Source organism: Amaranthus tricolor, chromosome 15 (assembly GCF_026212465.1).
Source record: "Amaranthus tricolor cultivar Red isolate AtriRed21 chromosome 15, ASM2621246v1, whole genome shotgun sequence".
Classification (NCBI taxonomy): Eukaryota; Viridiplantae; Streptophyta; class Magnoliopsida; order Caryophyllales; family Amaranthaceae; genus Amaranthus; species Amaranthus tricolor.
The window spans coordinates 1,080,214-1,101,352 of NC_080061.1; the positions used below are offsets into that span (position 1 = coordinate 1,080,214).

The 21,139-nt window shown below is 31.3% G+C and overlaps 2 protein-coding genes across 2 annotated transcripts; one reads left to right on the forward strand and one right to left on the reverse strand.

Annotated features, from left to right (window-relative positions):
- Positions 1-2,274: 2,274 nt before the first annotated feature.
- LOC130800853 (endoglucanase 6-like) lies at positions 2,275-10,567 on the forward strand. The gene is made up of 9 exons (XM_057664559.1): positions 2,275-2,884; positions 3,190-3,402; positions 4,199-4,399; positions 7,440-7,529; positions 8,231-8,395; positions 8,650-8,934; positions 9,013-9,358; positions 9,524-9,655; positions 9,777-10,567. Exons 1-9 carry the CDS (start codon positions 2,669-2,671, stop codon positions 10,073-10,075), a joined length of 1,947 nt encoding a protein of 648 aa, XP_057520542.1. The 5' UTR covers positions 2,275-2,668; the 3' UTR covers positions 10,076-10,567.
- A 907-nt stretch (positions 10,568-11,474) lies between these two features.
- Positions 11,475-17,992, reverse strand: LOC130800855 (probable protein phosphatase 2C 8). The gene is made up of 3 exons (XM_057664560.1): positions 17,301-17,992; positions 12,551-12,635; positions 11,475-12,086 (listed from the first exon to the last, which is right to left on the reverse strand). Exons 1-3 carry the CDS (start codon positions 17,766-17,768, stop codon positions 11,755-11,757), a joined length of 885 nt encoding a protein of 294 aa, XP_057520543.1. The 5' UTR covers positions 17,769-17,992; the 3' UTR covers positions 11,475-11,754.
- Positions 17,993-21,139: the final 3,147 nt, after the last annotated feature.

Consider the following 21,139-nt stretch of genomic DNA (forward strand, 5'->3'; position numbering starts at 1 on the left):
CAAGTTATTATGTTATAGCCTTGATTTTCGAATATATGAAAAGCATGTGGTATTTGTTGCCAAAATTGAGTTGGACCATGTCTTGAATACTTTTCCCATAAGGTGAATGTTGGCATAAGGTGAATGTTGGTATGCAATATGCAATCAAGTAAATTATTTTTATAAAGGTTATTGATAGTAAAATTATATTTTGTTTTAATTAAAGCATATATTACCTTCGTTTCAGTATATTTACTGCTGATATTGAAAATTTTTCACCACAATAATATATTGCAATCGGGTGCAAGTATTTCAAAACAGAAAAAAGTATTATATTTATCAGGAGTAATGAGAGTTCAATTCTCGTTGTCTTTTTTTTTCGAGACCTAACTTATTGATAGATTCACTGTTGGCAAATCTTCATATAGTGAGTACAAGCAATTGAAGTATTCAATGTATACTCATCCATCACCATACTCCTTAAGTTTTGTTAACATAAATTAACTCTTTAACTCTTAGCTTTTTATTTATTATGATTATGGTATAATTGGGTTTATTGAAGATTAAGATAACTAAATTAAAAATGTGTGGATGATAATATATGTGAAGTAGTGGGAACGTTTCTAATAAATTAAGATGTAATAACGTCTTGGTGCTTTATTCTAATATGATACATGATACGATACAACATAACCCATTACAAGTTACAACACATAGCTTACCATGGGGATGCACATAATTTGTTCCGGAACGACCCATGATGATCCAACATATGATGAATTCTATGTATTGCCACATTACTTAACACATGAATCTTGATAAATTTATATGATAAAATTAAAGATAAATTCTCTATCAAGACTGTCTCACTTTAAGATGGTTTAATATAAATTGATTTATTATTTAATTTAAAGAAAATGAAAGGAATCATCATCAAATATATCATGTTCAGTTATATTTCAATTTATTTAATTTTTTTTAATCTTAATGAGCTGTTAACCCATTTCTCGGTGTAATAAATAATTTATCAAACTAAAAATGTGTGAATAGCAATAAGAGTTAAAATTGAATTCATTTGACCATGCTTGCCACACGGCCCACAACTGAAATGTGAACTCTCCTCGAAGACCAAATAACTTCTGAGCCAGCTCTGTAATTTGCGACCTTTACAGGTAAATTAATAAATGCACCCTTAAGGCCTTATTCAATTAATTTGAGTGAAACACTATTATTTCCTCTCTATTTATGGAGTAATTTTTAATAAAGAACTTATAAAAAAATGTCATAATAAAATTGTATAGTTTATTAGCAATTATAACAGAAATTTATATTTTCAACGAAAGTTAATTTCTACAATATATAGAATATAATCACTATGATATTATCTCGTAATTACAAAATTTTCATGTTAATATAAATTTTTTATGACCAACTACATAACATTGTTTATTTTTTAAGAACCTAACAAGATAATTAAATTATTTTTTTATTTGATAATACTTTGCTTTTTCCATTGTTAATAATTTGCAACATTACCCTTTTTATGATGTAAATATCTTATATAGACTTAATTTATAATTTTATATTGTTTACCTTTTTATTTACAAAGGAATCAAGTTTTTTTAAATTGAAATTGAGGGAGTATTATGAATTTACACAAAATCTATATAAGTTGTTTAATGAGCTTGTTTGCTAAATGACTTTATATTTGACTCTGTGATTGACCGTGTCTTTTTGATTTGTTAATTAGTTGTTCAACATACCAAAAATAAATTTGGTAAATAACTTTTAAAAGCAAATAAATTTCAATGACTTTTAGAAAAGCTAACTATCGACAAATATTCCAAACAACCTTAAATCCTAATATCTTTAGGATGAAATATTACCTAAAATTACATTTGAAATTTTTCATGCTACACTCTGAAAATCTTGATCTAAATATTTAAAGTTAATTTATCATTTATAATTAAATCCAAAATTAATTTATAGTCGTCGAAAATCTTATAAGATTTAACCTAAACTTTAGAGAAAAATTTACTATTTTACATCATTGATGGAGTATGACAATTTCTGTAAAAACAACAGTAAAAATAGCAGTAATTAATTGCAGCTTCTTCAGTTAATAAATCCACACCGACCTTCCTAGTAAAGACGAGGGAACCATTCCCACATGGACTCTGCCCTATTTCTCAACCGTTTCTCTTTCTTTCCCTTTTCCTATTTTCATTATAGAACTACTCCTAATAAATAAAAATAAAAACCAAATTTAATTAATAAAAAATAAAAACCCATTTCATTGAATTAAATAAAAATGAAAACCTAATTTTATTAAATTTAATTAAAAGTAAAAAAAATTCATAACATTTAATAATCTCTGCCTGTTTTCTGCACAATTGGCACTCTTCCTTGCCTTCTTATATACACCCCTTCATCTCCTCCCTCCATCCCTCACTCTTCAACTCTCTCTCTTCTTTACTCCCCAATTTTCGCTTTCTCTCTCTTTCATTTCCTGGTGGGTTTATCAATTTTTAGTGATAAACCACACCAACATTGCCTAAACTTTCAAACTTATAGCATATATACACCCAAACTTTTCTTAATTTTGTGAAAAGAATTTCTGGGTTTTTTCCAGAATTTGAAAAAAAGGAAAAATTTTAGAGTGTGTAATTTGTTTTGTGGGTATTCTGTAATGGAGAAGTTTGTAAAGTTACCTGGTTCCATTATTCCTGTAATGTTTATGATGCTTTTGTGTTTAATTCCAATGGCATTTGCTGGTCATAACTATGGTGAGGCTTTGAGTAAGGGTATTCTGTTTTATGAAGCTCAGAGGTCTGGGTACCTTCCTCATAATCAAAGGGTTACTTGGAGATCTCATTCTGGTTTAAATGATGGCAAAACTAGTGGAGTAAGTTCCTTCCTCATTTCATTCAAAATAATACTCCTAATAAATCTGTAAAATGTCAATGAACCAACTCACCATAAGTTTAAGCTTATCGTTCAGAAATCAGAACCAATATTTGAATAATGTTACAGTAATAACTGTCTTAATTTAGCCAATTCTGTATTTCAATTGTTGTTTTACTGATTGAATTTGACAACTAAATTAAATTTAGTGTGAATAAATGTGGTGCAAATTTGAAAACAATATTAGTAAAAGATGAAAAAGTGGAATATATGATGCTAAGAGACGAACTAAATTATGATGAACAGGTGGATCTGGTAGGAGGATATTATGATGCAGGTGACAATGTTAAGTTTGGGCTTCCAATGGCATTCACAGTAACCATGATGTCATGGAGTGTGATTGAGTATGGTAGACAAATGGCTTCTAATGGAGAACTTGGTCATGCTCTTGATGCCATTAAGTGGGGTACTGACTATTTCATTAAGGCCCACCCTGAGCCTAATGTTCTTTATGGAGAGGTATTTTAACTATTACTCTTATTATTATGCTAATATTATAAATATTAGATATCAATTATATTTATTGTATATTGTAAATAAAATAAATATTTCATATTGTTGGTTGTTTTTAATTTGTAGCAGAATGAATTGTGAAACAGAGTGTTCTGTTTTTTTTTTTTTTTTTTTTTTTTGCATCGACTTCATTTTTTTTTATAATAAACTAAAACTTAGTATTATAACAAAAAATTGTTATAAATATATAATAATAATATGATATAATAATGACCCTTGATTAGCAGGGCAAAATGGTCTACCTCCCGAAAAATTTATTTTTATATATACGGTAAGATATAATTTATATTATTTTTGTTGAGTAATGCGGTATGAGTTATTAATTTTATTTTTATAAAATAGTTTAAATATCAATAATAAAAAAAATTATTATATTATTTATTATACCTTAAGTTTAATAGGTTCTTTTTATCTTTTGCTTTTTGGATCCGAGATGTTTAGAATATAATAATTAATATTTGAAGGTAACAAAATTCTTTAGAATTTGGACCCATAAATCATAATGTCACTTTCAACTTAATAAATTGTTTTGTTAACTAAAATTAGGTAATCCCAATAATAAGTAAGCATTGATTCTCAAAATATGAATAGGAAAAATAGAAGTTTTGATTTGAGTGCTAATGTAGTAGAATTTCATTGGAAATAGTTTTTGTACTTAATGCTCCACTATACATTTAGGTCATTGTTAAGTTTTAAGTGGAATGTTAACGGTTGATATGATTTTAATTTTGACCAAATGTAGGTTGGTGATGGTAACACTGACCATTATTGTTGGCAAAGGCCAGAGGACATGACCACTGACCGATCCGCCTACAAGATTGACCCAAGTAGACCCGGGTCGGATCTTGCCGGAGAAACAGCTGCTGCAATGGCCGCCGCCTCCATCGTCTTTCACCGTTCCAACCCGGCTTATTCCCGGTTGCTCCTCACACATGCTCGTCAGGTATAACGATTTTATTTTGTTTAATTTAATATATTCATCAATAGGTTTAGTTCGTAAAGTTATGTAGGACTTAATTTATATTGCATTGGTAAAATAGATAACCAAATTTAAAATTAGCCAGATAGAAAACGAAATGTAGCTTGGTTTCGGTTGTGTGATTGACACTAAATGAGTGTAGGGGTCCCAAAATTCGACACACCCATAAACGCATGTGCAAGAGCTCCCCTACCTCTTTAGCTATTTCTCCCCCATTATATGTCGTAGGTCCACACTTTATCACTCTTCTTATTTGGAAGTTATGCCTCTCTTTTGAAAGGTCCCACTTAGTCCTTGTTAAATTTCAATTTCAATTTCAATTTTATTAACTTGGGTTGTATAAAATTTATTACATGAATAATATTTAAATTATAATTTCAAATTTTAAAACTAGTGATGCATGTTATATATATATCTCGTTCGCTCTTACAAATTTGTTGTTAAAATTGTTTTCTTTGTAATATGTCGTTAACTCATAAAAACAAATAGAGTAATTTCAAAGAAAATCTAATACAATGTAAGATAATCCTATTCATTAAAATTATGAGTTGGCTTAATGATCAAAGGTTATTAGTTTGGTTCTTACTATTTTTCATATTGTCTACAGAAGGTTGTTCGGTCTTACTCGATAAAAGAAAGTCGACCTAATGGCCCGACACAAATTCTTATATTAGATGGTCTTATTTTAAAATTCGCTTCATATATAAATTAAATATCATAATAGTACAGATTAAATATTATATATTTTTGTCGTCATATTAAAAGACAAGGACTCATGAGAGTAGCTAATGACTCCAATACTCCTTTTAAAAATGAGTGATGACTCCATTAGTCATTAGTCATTAGTCATTAGTTAGGGAGTGAGGTATATGGAGTAATAAAGTGTTTCACTTTCAAAGGATAAAATGGTGGGCAAAGGGGAAGTTATGAGACGGTTATTGTTGCAGTGCACTTTTCCTTTTTCTGTGTCAGTAAAAGCGTAGAGTCCAGAAGCTTGTGTTGCTTAGCGTGGGCTTACTTCTACATGTGCATTTATTTTTTTCTAACCGCTTGGGCCGAAAGCTTACAGTTACTAATTTGTATTAACTTAAAATATTTACAAAAAGAAAAGGGTAGTTTACACCTCATTGGAAAACATGAACTTTGTGAGGTGGAGTATAAATTTAGTAAAAATTTGTATTAATTTAAAGTAACCAACTCATACCACGCATGATTCTTATGAATTGGTTTGTTTGACTTAAATACATTGATAAAAGAGATCTTAGCACGTATTTTTCTTTCTTTTTTCAGTTTATATTAGTGTCATATTGCATTAGTTATTTGACTAATCTATAAATAAATGAATTTTAACTCATTCATACTGCTGAAAGTTGGAAAATAAGGTTAAAATTTAGATTTATTTGATGAATTATATTACTCCCTCCTATTCATCTTAAGAGTCCCATTTGACTTTTCACGGATTTTAAGGAGAGTTAAAAGTGGAACTCGAAGAGTAGGAAAGAGAGTGGTATTATGAGTTTTTAATGTAAGGGAGAAAAATTAGTTTGAGTAATGGAGGGTATAATTGAAAATAGGATAAAGCTACTAAGGGTATAAAAGTCAAAAACTTATACCAAAAATAAAAATAGGACATTTAAAGTGACTTGACTATTAAAGAAAATGAGACACATAAGTTGAATAGGTGGGAATATTAAATATTTCCTGTACTAATGAGAGGTACTATAGGGGAACTTTTTTATTAATGGTGTGTCATAAAGTGAGGTTTATGTTTTTTGAAGTCAGATAAATAAAGCTACCATCAGGAGTATGGTGGGTTTTTGTTGTGATAGATGTTAGAAGCAATTACTCCCTTAGTCCGAGATTCACAATTTTGTTTTTAGTTTATTTTTTTTACTTTGTTAAAGTTTTCTTTTTTATGAAAATGATGTTTTTATTACATTTTATTAATATTATTTACACATTATAACTCTATTTAACATTAACTACACAATTTAAATAATTTCACTAATTTTAACTTTTTGTACAATTCTTGTCATATTTTACGGTCGTTTTTTTAACTATTTCTTGTCTATTTGAAATTATCTTACTTTTTTTTATCGGTCTATTTTCCTCCTTTTTTTACTTTTCAAACTTTATACCCATTTCCTTTGATTTCAATGGTAGTATATAGCAAAATGAGAGGAAAATGTTTGTGGAATTGGTGAAGTTGATTAGAAAAACGTTATGTTAAGCCTTAAATTACGGCTACTGTTTCTGAGCCGTACACATTTAAGGTAGAGTAGACGGGACCACATAAGATCTGCATTATGTTCTACGATCATCCGAAAATCTCCAAATTAGATCTCAGCCGTTTATTACACGATCCGCTTAAGCCGCAAATCATCTCGCGAACTCACGTGACATCAACTGTCGGTAGCATGCTAACAAATTAGTTAATTACCCTATTTCTTTTTTTCCTTTTCAAACCTTTTGGTTTTGGGTTTTGGCTATTCCTTTATGAATTGATTTAACCTCATTTTTTTCTTTTTACCTATACAGTTAAATTTATTTTATTTTTATTTTTTAATCTTATTAACACTCAACTTACTTTTTTTTTATTTAATTAAAACTTAAATAAATATATATAATTTGGCCTTGGTCAATTTATTTGAGACAAATTTGAGTATATCTGCCATGTCCTGAAGACTACTAGGCCGAATTATAAACATTATAATTCTATCTAATTCCCAAAAAACATTAATAATATTTTTATTGAATTTACACCAATAATAAGGCAGAAGCAGCATATTAAATTAAAATTATTGAATTAGTAAATTAATTTAGTGGTTGTTACTAGTTCATAATTGTTTGTCCATTCTTACCATTTATCTACGAATGTCAACATGTAAATTCATTTAAGATCAATTTTTTTTGTACAAGTATACAACATATAATTAAAAATTTACTGTTATGTTAATTATATATTTTTCCTTTAATTAATTTTGAACAAAAATTTGTTGTGCAGCTGTTTGAATTTGCAGACAAATACAGAGGCAAATATGACAGTAGCATTACTGTGGCTCAAAAGTACTACAGATCAGTTAGTGGTTATGCGGTATGAGTTCATTAAATTCAGAGATTATTAATAGTACTAATTATACCATTTATGATATTCAACCACATGATTCTTAATGCACATTTATAATATCATTGAGTGTGATGTTAACCCAATAACATGGTGCATTTTGCTAAACCAAAATATCTTCAAGGCGTTTATTTTAAATGATTTTCGAATATTAAATGGAACAATCATGTTTCATTTTTCTCATAATATCTTAGAAAATACAACTTTAATTTGTGAGAGTGCCACTTATTGATTAAACATCACATGGTAGTTTATACTCATTTGTCGGTCACTATTACAATTTTTTTAATTTTTTTTTAATGGCAAAAATGCCCGTTGATTTTCTTTTTTTACTTGAGCAATAGTTTATATAATTTTATAAAGGGAAGCTATAAATGATCTTCTTTAATATCTTGTTGGTTTAAAAATAAGTCTTGTGTTTACAGTGATTTTTACATAATTTTAAATTCATTTTGAAATCGAGTCGAATTAGATTTACTTATAAGGTTGGGTAAATATCGGGTTGTTGGGTCTATTTTGAACACGTCTAAGAAATATTAAGGTAATTTGTATTAATACATGTAATTAAATGTAAAGAAATGCATGTGATTTTTATGTGCAACTTATGAAGTTTATTTTGATTCATTCAAATGATTGTCAACCAACTTATGAAGTTTTTACAAATTGTGTAGGATGAGCTCCTTTGGGCTGCAGCATGGCTCTACAAGGCAACCAATGATCAATACTACTTGAGCTACCTTGCCCGAAACGCTGACGCTTTGGGTGGAACTGGTTGGGCTATGACTGAATTTGGATGGGATGTCAAGTATGCTGGTGTTCAAGTCCTCGTTTCCAAGGTAATTTTATCAACTAACCTAAACTTTATGACATTTTTTGATATAGCCAATTTCCTGAGAGACCGTCTGTTTGATAGACGTCTTTCAGGTCTAGCTTAATGCATACTCTTACTCTACATTTTCCTTTATGTGCCGACCCAATTAGAGATGATCTCTAAAAAAGACCGTCTCTCACAAGAACTTGTGTTTTTGATATATGTATATTCTGGTTTTGTAGGAGTAACTCATAATATGACAATTTGTTTTTTTTGCAGTTCTTAATGCAAGGCAAGGCAGGTCCCTACAGATCGGTATTCCAAAGATACCAGCAGAAAGCTGAGTTCTTTTTGTGCTCCTGCCTCGGAAAGGGTAGCAGAAATGTTCAGAAAACACCCGGTGGTCTGATCTTCCGTCAGCGGTGGAACAATATGCAGTTTGTCACTGGTGCTGCTTTCCTTCTTACTGCTTACTCTGACTACCTTACCTCTGCTCGTTCGAGCATGCAGTGTTCTTCTGGTCGTGTGGCCCCCTCTGAGCTCTTCTCAACGGCCAAGTCTCAGGTATCATACTTTGCTACTTGCTGACGATACTTTTTGTTTACTTGCTACCGTTGCTAATCGCTGGGTTTTGAACTTCAGATTGACTACATTCTCGGAGACAACCCAAGAGCAACGAGTTACATGGTGGGATACGGAAACAACTTTCCACAACATGTTCACCATCGAGGTTCATCCATTGTGTCCTACAAGGTCAACCCCACATTTGTCACTTGTCGGGGAGGATATGCTACCTGGTATTCCATGAAATCTAGCGACCCTAATGTTCTTACTGGTGCTACCGTTGGTGGGCCTGATGCCTATGACAACTTCGCTGATGAAAGAGACAATTACGAACAAACTGAGCCAGCCACCTATAACAATGCTCCTCTTATTGGTGTTCTTGCTCGGTTGACTGGTCACAGTGGTTACAGCCAACTGCTTCCAGGTAAAGGATTATAAAGTCTAGTTCAAACAATTCAAATTGCGAATCATGATCGATTTTGGGCTACATAGGGTCATTTTGAGCGAATTGCGAATTCAAAAAGCGAATTAACTGGTAAATTATGTTACACCAGTCCAATTTCTAACATTGGTTTTGAATCTCTTGCAGTTGATATCCCAAATGTTCATCCTACTCCTGCACCAAAAGCCAGGCGTACTCCATCACCAAAACCCAGGGCTGCTCCTGCACTAAAGGCCAGGCATGCACCTGCTCCCCGAGCAAAACCAGTTCATGCTTCAGGTACTTATTTGTAATGTCAATATGAAAATTTCTGGACCAACCTCATTTAAAGCTCCCCATGTCACCTCAGGCTTCTGAGCGTATCACAACTCTAAATGTGATTTTTTATCGTTTTTTGTAGCTTCATCATCTGCTCATATTGCGATCAACCAGAAGACGACAACTTCATGGGTTCACCAAGGAAGAACATACTACAGATATTCCACAACTGTTACTAACAAGTCTAACAAGACCCTTAAGGACATGAAGCTGTCTATTAGCAAGCTTTATGGTCCAATCTGGGGTCTTACAAAAACTGGAAATTCTTATGGATTCCCATCTTGGCTCAACACTTTGCCAGCTGGTAAGAGCCTCGAGTTTGTTTACGTCCACGCTTCAACTCCTGCCCGTGTTTCAGTCTCAAGTTACAGACTCTCATAAGGAAAAACCGGCTTACAGGTTTATTTTTCATGAACTTTGGGGTTGTGGATGTAACAAATTGTGCAGCTTATACTAGAATCCAGTCCAGGAACTATCTTTTTTTTTTCCTTTTTCTTTTGCGTTTATATAGTTCTACATATTTCACTGCATGATGATAGGGCTGTAGAAGAAGAAAAAAAAAGCTTTAGGGGTAAATAAGAGTGAAATGCTGGAGGATGAAAGGTGTGAAGAGACGAATCAAACGAGTGCTCATCCTCTTTCTCCTCCGATTCACTGCTTATATATATATAATTCGCAAGAATATGATTTTTAAAGCCGAAGAATCTGGTTCTCTATCGGAAAAACTTGTTGGGAGAGTGGTTTTAGTTTCCTTTCATGTAGTAGATTGGGTGCTTTTCGGGTTTCTTTTTCATTTTTGTGTTTGATGTTGTAAACTCTGCAACATTTCAGTTTCTTGTATGAATGAATGGATATAGTTTTCAATTTGTGTAATTGCAGTGTATCCTTTTTTGGCTCTTATATTTTGCGTTTATTGCTCTTTTTACACTGCTGATCTAGTAGCTTCCGAGCTTGCGATTAGTTGTTTTCCATGGTCCCACATTTAATGGATCTTGGCAACCTGCCGATTCGTTATGAATATTGGTTCATAATGCAAAAACAAAGCCACGTCACATTAAATCGGCTGCGTTTTAAAGGTTATAAAATGAAATTCACTGTAAAAAAGTTGATAGATTTTTGTCGGTTTTGAGGGATATTTCATGTTTTTTGCCGATTTTGGCGTTACCATAATGACATCACTCGTGTTACTGCACCATACTTTGGTTTCAATGTTTTGTTTTCAATTACGCCCAATTTGATAGGTGGTATTAAACGGTGGTAATGAAAATGAAAACTAGTTTACTTTTGGTAGAAAAATCTCTTGCTATCTTGGTGTTCATGTTTGTCCAACTTTAATCATCACATTTTCTCCAATATATTACTATCAGAAGAGGTGGTATTAGTTGGTAATGGAAATTTGTAAATAAAATAACTTTTTTGCGATCAAAGTTTCATTGACAGTGGAGTTTGATCGAATTTTATAGTATAAATCATTCTTATTACCCCTTTAGTACTACTAACCAAATGAGCCGTTAAAGGTATAAAACAGGGCAAAAGATTTCTAAGTGCATACTCCACTGCATCGGTAGTACTCAGTAATAGGGTGTGCTTTACTGCTCGTGTTTAATAGATCAGTAGCACCCGATAATCGGAGAATAAATCAGTAGCACTTGGTAAGGGGACCGTGCTGCGGTACAGTATGTACCAGTGACAGCACGGTTAGGGGAATGTACTGCTTGGGTAGCACGTATCGGTAATAGGAGTGTGCCCGTGTTCGGTAGTATTACCACGGTACGAGATCACAAATGGCGCACACGTATGCTAAAATGTGTTAATTATATAGAAATTAGGTTATATATTACAGCGTATAACAAACCATGTCACATTTCTATTCATTAAGAACAAAAACATTGTCTTAACAAGTAAATTACTTAGATAATACACATTTTCCTGCAACCTTTGCTTACGGAAACGCTCATTTGAATCCTAAGCACAGTTTTAGCTCTTTGTGAAGAGAAAAAACATTGAAAAACTTTGCACAAGTTAGTTGCACATGATTTTCAAGTCTCAAAATCGTCGTATTAAGTTGAGTGGTAGTTTCCGTTAGCATTAGTCACATGTTGTAGTTCGACCACAATGACGCTAATGTTATCCTTGCTTCCACGAGCGAGTGCCAACTCCACCAACATGGCAGCAGAAGCGGCTGCATAGTTCCCAACTACGCCTTCCAAAACCTTTCGATTCACAGCTTCATTTAAACTACATTTCCTTACGATGTCACAAGCTGTTTCGTTGCTGATCACGTCCCATAAGCCGTTGCTAGCAATCACTAGGAAATTGTCTGTTTTGCGACGTTTGTGAACAGTCACTTCTGGTGCTGGTATCACATATGGCTCCATACTTTCTCTATTTCCTGCAACTCCGTTTAAAGTGTTGAAATCTAATAAAACAAGTTCATTCTTTTCACACAGATGTGTGTATATATATATATATAAGTAAAAAACAAACAAACATATTAAGCTAAAAAAGATTGTGTATTTTCGGCTATGATATTTGTTTTATAAATTTACTAAAAAAGTTATTTTAATTTAGCTGAAACAAATACAAACTTCATTTTGTCTAAAAAAAAAAAATACAAACCTCATTTTAGTCAAATGTGTACACTCATAGATTGAATATGCACATTGTGAATTGTTTTTCAATTTTTACTATTTTAATTGTTTTTACCTGATATGAATCCAACAAGATACTCCATTACTATATTTTTTTTCTTACGTGTAAAAATAGCAATTACAAAAAAACCAGAAAATAATAAGTTTAAAATAATGAATTAAATTGGTCTCGGTTGATTGTAATGATGGAAAGACAAAAACTTACCTAATACATGTGTGTTATTCAAACTCGTTACATTGCCCTCTACAAACTTTATCACTGGTCTAGTTTTTTCATTTGGCCTCTTAAGCTGCATTCGCAAGAAGCAAGGAAATCTTTTAGCAGAATAAGCAAGAAAGACATATTATCAACATCAATCTAATATTCCGCCCCAAAAATCAAGGAGAGAATATAAGGATCACTTATTGAGTTAATAAAATGTCGTTCATAATAGATGAGAGCAAACTTGACCAAATGAGCAAACTTTAATTTACCTGCTAATAGTTCATGGCCCGACCCATTTACAAAGGCACAAGCCCACTATTTGCTAAACGGGTTGGACAGTCAAAAAGATAACCAATAAACTAAACTTTCTAGCTAGTTAAGGCAGAGCTTTAATGGGGTCACTAATTTGGAGAAAGAATATTGTAATGATAAAAACAACATTGACAAGCAAATGAAATGAGTAAATGACGTTCAATTTCAACCAGCTAATTTACTTAATATTGAAAATTAAATAGTTTGATCACTCAACTATATATTTGTGTCAAGATGAACTATAATTGTCCAATAAGCTTCTTTTCGATACACCCCCAATATACAACAAACTACTCACACAAGCATATTCAAAATCAGTTGGTTAATAAATGAGTTGATAAAATCACCTAGTTCAGTCATCCACACCAATAAGCTCTTAAATACTCGAGGTTCCAAATATGAAACCTGTAAACGCTAATGTGTCGCGTGCCTAATAAAAAAGGATTTTTCTAACCTATTCATCAAGCAACCGGTCTCCTGAGAGACTGTCTGTTTGAGATACGTCTCTCAGGTCCAACCCATTAAACCTTAGTGTCCATTTACTGCATCCTTAATGCCTACTTATAATATACTTAATGCCCACCGAAAAAGTACTTTTGATGAAATTTTACACTATAAATCATTACCATGGGAATGATATGGAACTTTTTTGTGATTAAAGTTTTATTACCTTGAGAATGATATGAAACTTTTGATGAAATTTTGCACTATAAATCATTACCATTACCACCATTTAGTTCCACTTCTGAAGATGAAGAAATGCAGGATATGTTTGATTTACAACTGGATCTTCAAGATCTATACATTGAGAACTTGTTCCCCTCCTCAGATGAAGAATCATTGGATGATGATGATTTGGTGTCTGATTTTAATGTTCGAAGCCTATTTTCTCGTATGGATACATCTTTCCTCTATGACTAATGATGATTTTGTTTATGTGGTTTGTATGGTATGCATGTCTATGTTCGTGTTCTGTTTTTGTTGCCCTATGATTATTTTTTGAGGGTAAACAGTTGATTATAGCTACAATATCCCTAAATCCACTTATTTTGCCACCAATCTAGGGTTTTTAGTTCATAAGCCACCAAACATTATGTTTAGGAGGCTATGTTCTTACCAGATGTAGGAGTCAATTAGTATAGGATTTGGGTTATCTGTGATGAGTGTAATTTGTTCTCTGAGATGAATTTGTTTTCATTTTGTTTTTGAAGCCATCAATAAATTGTTGAATCTGACATTTCCTTCTAAATGTTTACGGTTAAGCAACTTCATGATTTACTTTCTACATCGTGTTTAGACCTAAACATTTACATAACAATGTAACCCAAAAGTGAGTACAAAAGGTAACCCAAAAGTATACTCATGTGTGTCCTATTTACATGTTATTGGTGTTCATGCTGGTGCTGCTTCTGTTGATGTAAATGGATTTGGTGTTGGTGCTGTTGTTTCTTTTGTTGGTACTGTTGCTTCATTTGTTGCTGGAATATCTGTTGCATTTCTTGCTTCGGCTGATAATATTGTTTGTGGTGTTGTTGTTAGCTTTGTGGTTGTTGTTGTGTGTGGTGTTGCTGTTGTTTCTGTGGATGCTGTTGGTAAATGATGTTGATGGTAAAATGGTTCGTCTTTGATCCCCAAGTAAAATAAAATGACCTCAAATGTAGTTTCATCCACCTTTGTGTCCAGATAACATATTGCCTCGTAAATAATTTCCTTTTGTACCCCTAAACAATGTGGAATTCTCCATTCCCTTGCAAGTTTTGATTTGTTCATGTGTGGAATGTCATAATCTGTACCACCCAGGTTCTTAATAACCTCAACTTTACATGCTTGTAGTGTGATCCATACATACTTCAATGCATTTGGGTGTAGATTGTCAAATGCTGCACTCACTGCGTTTACTAACTATGCATAGTTGTATGCTTATTTTTGATGTTGTAACGATTGTATTGACCTAAAGAACCCTAAATCAAGCACATTCATATCTGGTGAGTTAGGAGGTTGTTGCACTAAGTGGAAGCTAAATCCATCAAGTGGTGCTCCCTCTCTAAACACTACATCATCATCTAAAATGTGTGGCTTAGCATTGTCCTATTGAATGAATATCGTTTTGCTTAAATGTGGTGGCCATTTACTTCTAATTGCTGGTAGTATCTTGTGCACAATCATATCTCTTGTGTGTACTTTAGTGATTGATTGTATTGGTTTGGTCTCTGGCTCTCCTCTCTTCCTATTTTTTGAACTTCTTTGTGTTGCCACTTCATGTGTAAAAGGAAATATGTCTATCTTTCCATCAAAAATCATCTCACCTTCACTAGAAAAGATTGGTCTTGCAACGGCACACATAAACATGATCTTGGGCACAAATCTTTTAGATTGAATTTCTCTATGTGGCTCTATTTCATCTGGAGTCAGATAAAATGTTTGTTGTGTCCTTGTAATGTAAAACAACTTTTCATCTATGTGCACTACATTTGACATGTCATTAAATGTGAAGTTGCTTGTTTGCTCATCTAAAATGCAACTAGTAAGACAAAAAATTAACCTGTCGAGTTTATTTTTGTCGTTAAGTAACGGTTTGATTGCGTTGGTGTGCTTTCGAAAGTACTTTTTTCTTTTCCATCTGCAAATTGTGGTTTGGCTAACTCCCATGGCCTTTGACAGCGCTGCTAAACTTGTCTTCTTCGCTTTTTCAATTGACTTGAACTTTTTTTCATCAAAGGGGATGGATGGCCTTCCTTTGCTGCCTTTCTTCTTGTTGACAGTTATTGGTACTTGATTATTCTTTTTTTGATCCCGAATCTGTCTCCATATCCTTCCTACTGTCCTCCTATGCACATCGTACTTCTTGGCAATTTCATTGATGACCCCGTGTGCTGGCTTCCCTTTACTGTTTAGTGACAGTAAAAGCTCATGCATTATTCGACTCCTACTAAAATGATCTAGCTCTTTTTTTTTTTAACCATGATTGTACTTCAATGTCGGTTGGTGGAAATTAATTTGAGTTCCTGACTTCTTTATTTAATGCTTTTATTATATACATGCAATGATCTTGGTGTTTTGAGGTGTTGTATAGGCGCAATTTTTTTTAATTTGGCGCCATTCTAAAAAATTGGGTTTCAACTCTCTTGATCTTACTGATGTGCTTCCTGCATTATTACTTGGCTCCTCTGTCTGTTGATGATTGCTGGATTTATGTGGATTCCAGTTTCATTGATGGCTTCTTTTCAAAATCAAAACTTTCAGATTTTTTGTAGCTATTTAATTAATTTTGAACACTAAATGCATATCGTGTTTGTTTTTTTTTTTTTTTAAATCTGAAGTCAACGAAAGATTTAATATTCGCATGTGCATGTGGCGTAAGGGTTGCTCGTTTTCAGTTGTCGTTCAAAAAACGTTGAAGAAATTAAGGAAGAATTGAAGACTTAGTTTATTTTATGATTTTGATGGTTTTTGTAATTTATTTGATTTAATTTTTTGTAATTTAAATTAAGTAGTTTAATGGTTTGTTAATTATAATAATCTCGAAAATGTATTAATGTCCATTAATTCTATTGATAATGTGAAACTCAATTTTCCCTCTAAAATCAATTCTATCTACTTTATTAAGCAAAAGGAGGAAATCATTAATTAATCCAATCATTTAAAATACCCAACTACCACCTTTTTAAGGGACCCCACACCACCCTTAATAACCGTGCACAAGCACATGTGACAATTAAAATTATTCGAAGGGAGTATTTTCTAATGATTATATATCTTATCTAACTATTGCTTATTTTATTCATTACTAAAATAACATTCATTAGTCTCCAAATTGTTGATAATTAAATACCATGGATCACATTTATGCATGACACTTCTTTTATACGACCACCTTAGGTAGCCATATGAGCCGACTTTTCGACATGAACCTCTCAATATTTAGAAAAGTCAACGTGAAAATGCTAGCATTTGTCATTAAAGAGTATGTTCACATCATAAAGTTGACGTTGACTTATATATATAACAAAAATAAATAAGTTGGGTTGTGAAAAAATTAATTTTTTCCGACTCGATCCTGTATCATAAATGATAAATAAATCAAGATAAATTAATAAAATATCACTTATTTATATATTATAATACTATTAATATACTTAATAAATAAATAATTAAGCATAAAACGTACCCCATACACAAATATGCAATAATGCAAATGCAATGAAATTAGATTATAATTATTAACTAAATAAATGGAAAGTAGAAAAAAAAATGAATGTAGAAACTATAAATAGAAAGAATTACTCCCCAGAATTAGATTTATTTTAATGTATATTTTTTTATTATATATTTTTTATAATTTTTTATGATGCGTATTGTATTTATAGATATCGAGACTCGAAATTACTTTGAAAATTGTGAAAAATAGATGAGAAAAAAACTAAAAGAAAGAGTTTACCTTGGTATCACGTGATAAGGTGACTGCGGCGCCGTTACAAGACAAAACAGCCTTAGAATCCCCACAATTAGCAACCACGATTTCCTCTGCACCTACCAAAACAACCAATGCAGTGGACCCTACCAATTCTTCAAAGTCGGTAAGACTTGTTATTCCACCAAATTCATCTTTCACAAACTCTTCATCAACCCTAGCAAAACTACTAGACATCACCCGGTCCCACTCATCCAACCCAAAAATTAGGAACTGTTCCGCCACGATGTGGTGGAGCCGTTCCTTACACTTCCGAGCCACCGTGTACGCACCGTTTCCATCGTACACGGCGTAGAAATCATAGCTTGGAGTCGGACGGTCGCCTTCCAGGTGTACGACACCTGGAACGACCGTCACGACGTCCTCCATAGACCTCCTACGGCCGATCACAGAGATCGAACCGTGGGATAAGGAATTTGGTGATGCTTTGTTCATGGTTTTGATCTCCACCACCTCTGAGGGTAACTCTCCTTGAACATGTGCTTCTGCGTGCACACAAAAATATTTATTGACAAATGATTTTATTATTTTATAGTATATGTACAGTTGTTGATTGTTGTATTTTATAGCCGAGGAGGAAATGAAATAATTAAACTCGATACATGGATCGAAGTTTATTACTCATTTCCCATTCATGCATGGTTCATTGGTTTGTAGAGAAGTGCGCTAGAAACAAATGGTCATAAATTAAAGAGACAAAATTATTGTATAAAAATATTATTTATTTTAACTATGACTTTTTTTATTAAATTTAGGGTGATATATCTTCCCTTGAATAATTTAATATTTTCATAATTCTCTTATAATAATCCTACATATTGATTAACTAAGAATAATCATAATTTTAGGGGTATTTACCTAAAGTAAATTTGGGTAACCCAATAACATGATATAATAGTTAATTCTAAAAAAGTAAACTGAAAATTAAAGTAAAATTAAAGAAAAATTTTGAAAATTTGTATAAAATTTTCTGAATGATAAAAAAAAATTAGAATTTTTTTTCAATACTTTTAATATTTTTTTTTGACATTTTATTTTAATTTATCATTTTTTTTAAATAAAACTTATTATAACAAGTCATTAGGGTACGAGTTTACTCTGGCAAAATACCTCCAAAGCTGAAATTATTCATAGTTAATCAATAAATGAGATTATTGTAGGAAAATCATGAAAATATTAGATTATTTTAAGTAAATTTTCCATATATAACCTATAACATCGAATATAAAAAGTTAAAAAGTATACATAGGTCATGGACTCATGGTTATCAATCCAGTGTCCCACAAACTTAAAATCTGAGAGGAGAAATAGTAGATAGATCACATTGATGTTGTTTATTGGGTGTGAGCTGTCGTCTCTCTTCCCATCCCAGACCATGATCATAGTTGTTTATGAGCGAGATACACTGGATATGATGATGATAATGATCACACTGACGTTATATATGTAATTGCAATGAAATTATAATATTTGGAAAAAGATAAATATTAATTATTTATATTGTCATCATTGTAATTTACATTGATAGTCATAAATAATTTTATTTTGCGAAATTTTTTTATCCATATTTAAAGCACTGAACTAAAGGATTAATGATAAAAAATTGATTAAGATATATGAAAATTTCCGGCAAGTATATAGCGATAGCTATAGCTAGCCAATCCTTGTATCAATATTTAAAATCCTAATTTTAAAAACTTCACGCCCATATACTAGTAACCGGGCGGAATTATGTAATTTTTTTGTCCTAATTATTTTGTATAAATTGTAATTTTAGCTTGTTTTATTCATTCTGTATTATTTTTATTTTTTAAAAATTAATCCACTATTTTTTTTAGTCTTATTTATACATTTTTAATTTTTTAAATTCTATTTAAATATTTTATTTTTTTCTTCATTTATTACGAATATTCATATTTTTATTAAAAATCATATTTTTCCGCTTTGCGCTAACTATCCTAGACAGGTAGTATTTGTGTACGAGCAAAAACCAAAAGCACTTTGCACATACATAAGGAAAAATTCAGTACATTTATTTTGATCCACTTATTGATCTACACATGTTCCAGATTTCCGACACTTTGCATTACTTTGGCAGGATGTGTAACATATTTCTGTATAGATGAAGCCCCTCAAAATAAATAAAAAGAAAAAGAAAAATAATCATCCCCATATGTAAATCATATTCTATTAATCATATTGTTTTCTCGCATCTCATATTATCCCACTACTAGTGTGATAGTATCATTGTTAATTTACTCGTTTCGTTTCATAATATTAGTTATATGTTTTACAATATTGATTATACTTCATTGATTATATTTTTTATATATTGCACGACGATTAATAAAAGTAATATTGAAATATTTTTTACTTCTTGTTTTATATTGAAAATAAAAATTAAAAGTTGATATTATTCAAATATTTATTGATTTCAAATTTTTTATTATTTGAATAAACACTAATTTAAGAGACTTTTAACGGTTTTGTATTTTCTATGATATTAATAAAAAAGATCAATAAACTTGTTTTATTTTAAATTAATAAATCAGCTGAGAATCTTGATATTTATTGTGTTATGTATGGTAGTACTATAATAAAAGAATAGAGTGACCGATATATCAAGGATTAAAATTAATTCATTAGCTTACTTTATCATAATTAGTCTATATTTAGTCTAATTTTTTAATGGTCTCCACTTTATTTAAATATTTTGTGCAGAATTTAGATATTTGGTTGAAGTGAAGGGAGTATATAGAGAAGATCGTCCCATAAAAAATTACTCAAATTTTCAAACGAGATGATCTCTCATCGACCAATTGTATAGATCGAGCTTGTCCAACGTATAATTATAATCTTAAAATAATCAGTTGTAATTTAAAAGTGATCATATTTTTACTCTCAAATTAAAATGATTAATTATCGTCTTTAAATAACCAATTAGATGAATAAACTATTTATAAGAACCCATTCTACAATGAGACAATCTCATACAAAACTTACCGTTAAAATCAAGCTTATGTGTTAAGCAGACTCCCTCACTTTACTACTTCCTTCATTCCCCCAAACTTGCTACGTTTCTTTTTACCTGTAATTTAAAATATATTTTGATATTACATATTTTTATTTTAACTAAACAAAAAATTATGGAAATTACATATTAAAAATAATTAGGATTTAAGAAATATAAAACAAAATCTTATATGACTATTTATTTCTTATAAATGAGTTGGAATTACCGAAACAGTTTTGCAGATGAATAATATTACTATTCAAATATACCGAGTATTATAGTGTTTAATCGTGGGTATATAGTCCGATAACGAGTGTAATGTAATAAAGAAAACTCAATACCTTGAGAGGCACTCTTTCCTGTAGCAGAAGATGACGATGATACCGCCATCCCATAGCAGTTCAGGGACTGATCGTCGTAAGTTGTGGAGTTTATACTAAAACTTCTTTTACTATTCACAAAACTCAACAGATTGCTTGATGATTCTTTCTTTGTATTATGAGTATTTTTTGTCATCCTATAATAACTATCAACAGTTTTCATACTTTGCTCCCTACCTTACTACTGCTATTTCTGAAAAGGGAATATTAATATATATAAAGAGAGAAAATTAAGAAAGAGATGGCAATATCAATATAGTGATACTAAATATTCTCCCAAATTCTTATTTAAAACAATTTTATTACGAGATTCATCTTTTATATATACATATATATATATATATATATATATATATATATATATATATATATATATATATATATATATATATATATATATATATATATATATA

What these genes read in the sequence shown, in the direction of transcription:
- LOC130800853 (XM_057664559.1), top strand. Translation starts at nt 2,669, where the DNA reads ATGGAGAAGTTTGTAAAGTTACCTGGTTCCATTATTCCTGTAATGTTT. An exon ending in GATCAGTTAGTGGTTATGCG is followed by an intron (nt 7,530 to 8,230) that starts GTATGAGTTCAT and finishes CAAATTGTGTAG; the next exon opens with GATGAGCTCCTTTGGGCTGC. An exon ending in TTCAAGTCCTCGTTTCCAAG is followed by an intron (nt 8,396 to 8,649) that starts GTAATTTTATCA and finishes TTTTTTTTGCAG; the next exon opens with TTCTTAATGCAAGGCAAGGC.
- LOC130800855 (XM_057664560.1), bottom strand. Translation starts at nt 17,768, where the DNA reads ATGAACAAAGCATCACCAAATTCCTTATCCCACGGTTCGATCTCTGTG. An exon ending in CCTTATCACGTGATACCAAG is followed by an intron (nt 12,636 to 17,300) that starts GTAAACTCTTTC and finishes TTGCGAATGCAG; the next exon opens with CTTAAGAGGCCAAATGAAAA. An exon ending in GAATAACACACATGTATTAG is followed by an intron (nt 12,087 to 12,550) that starts GTAAGTTTTTGT and finishes ACGGAGTTGCAG; the next exon opens with GAAATAGAGAAAGTATGGAG.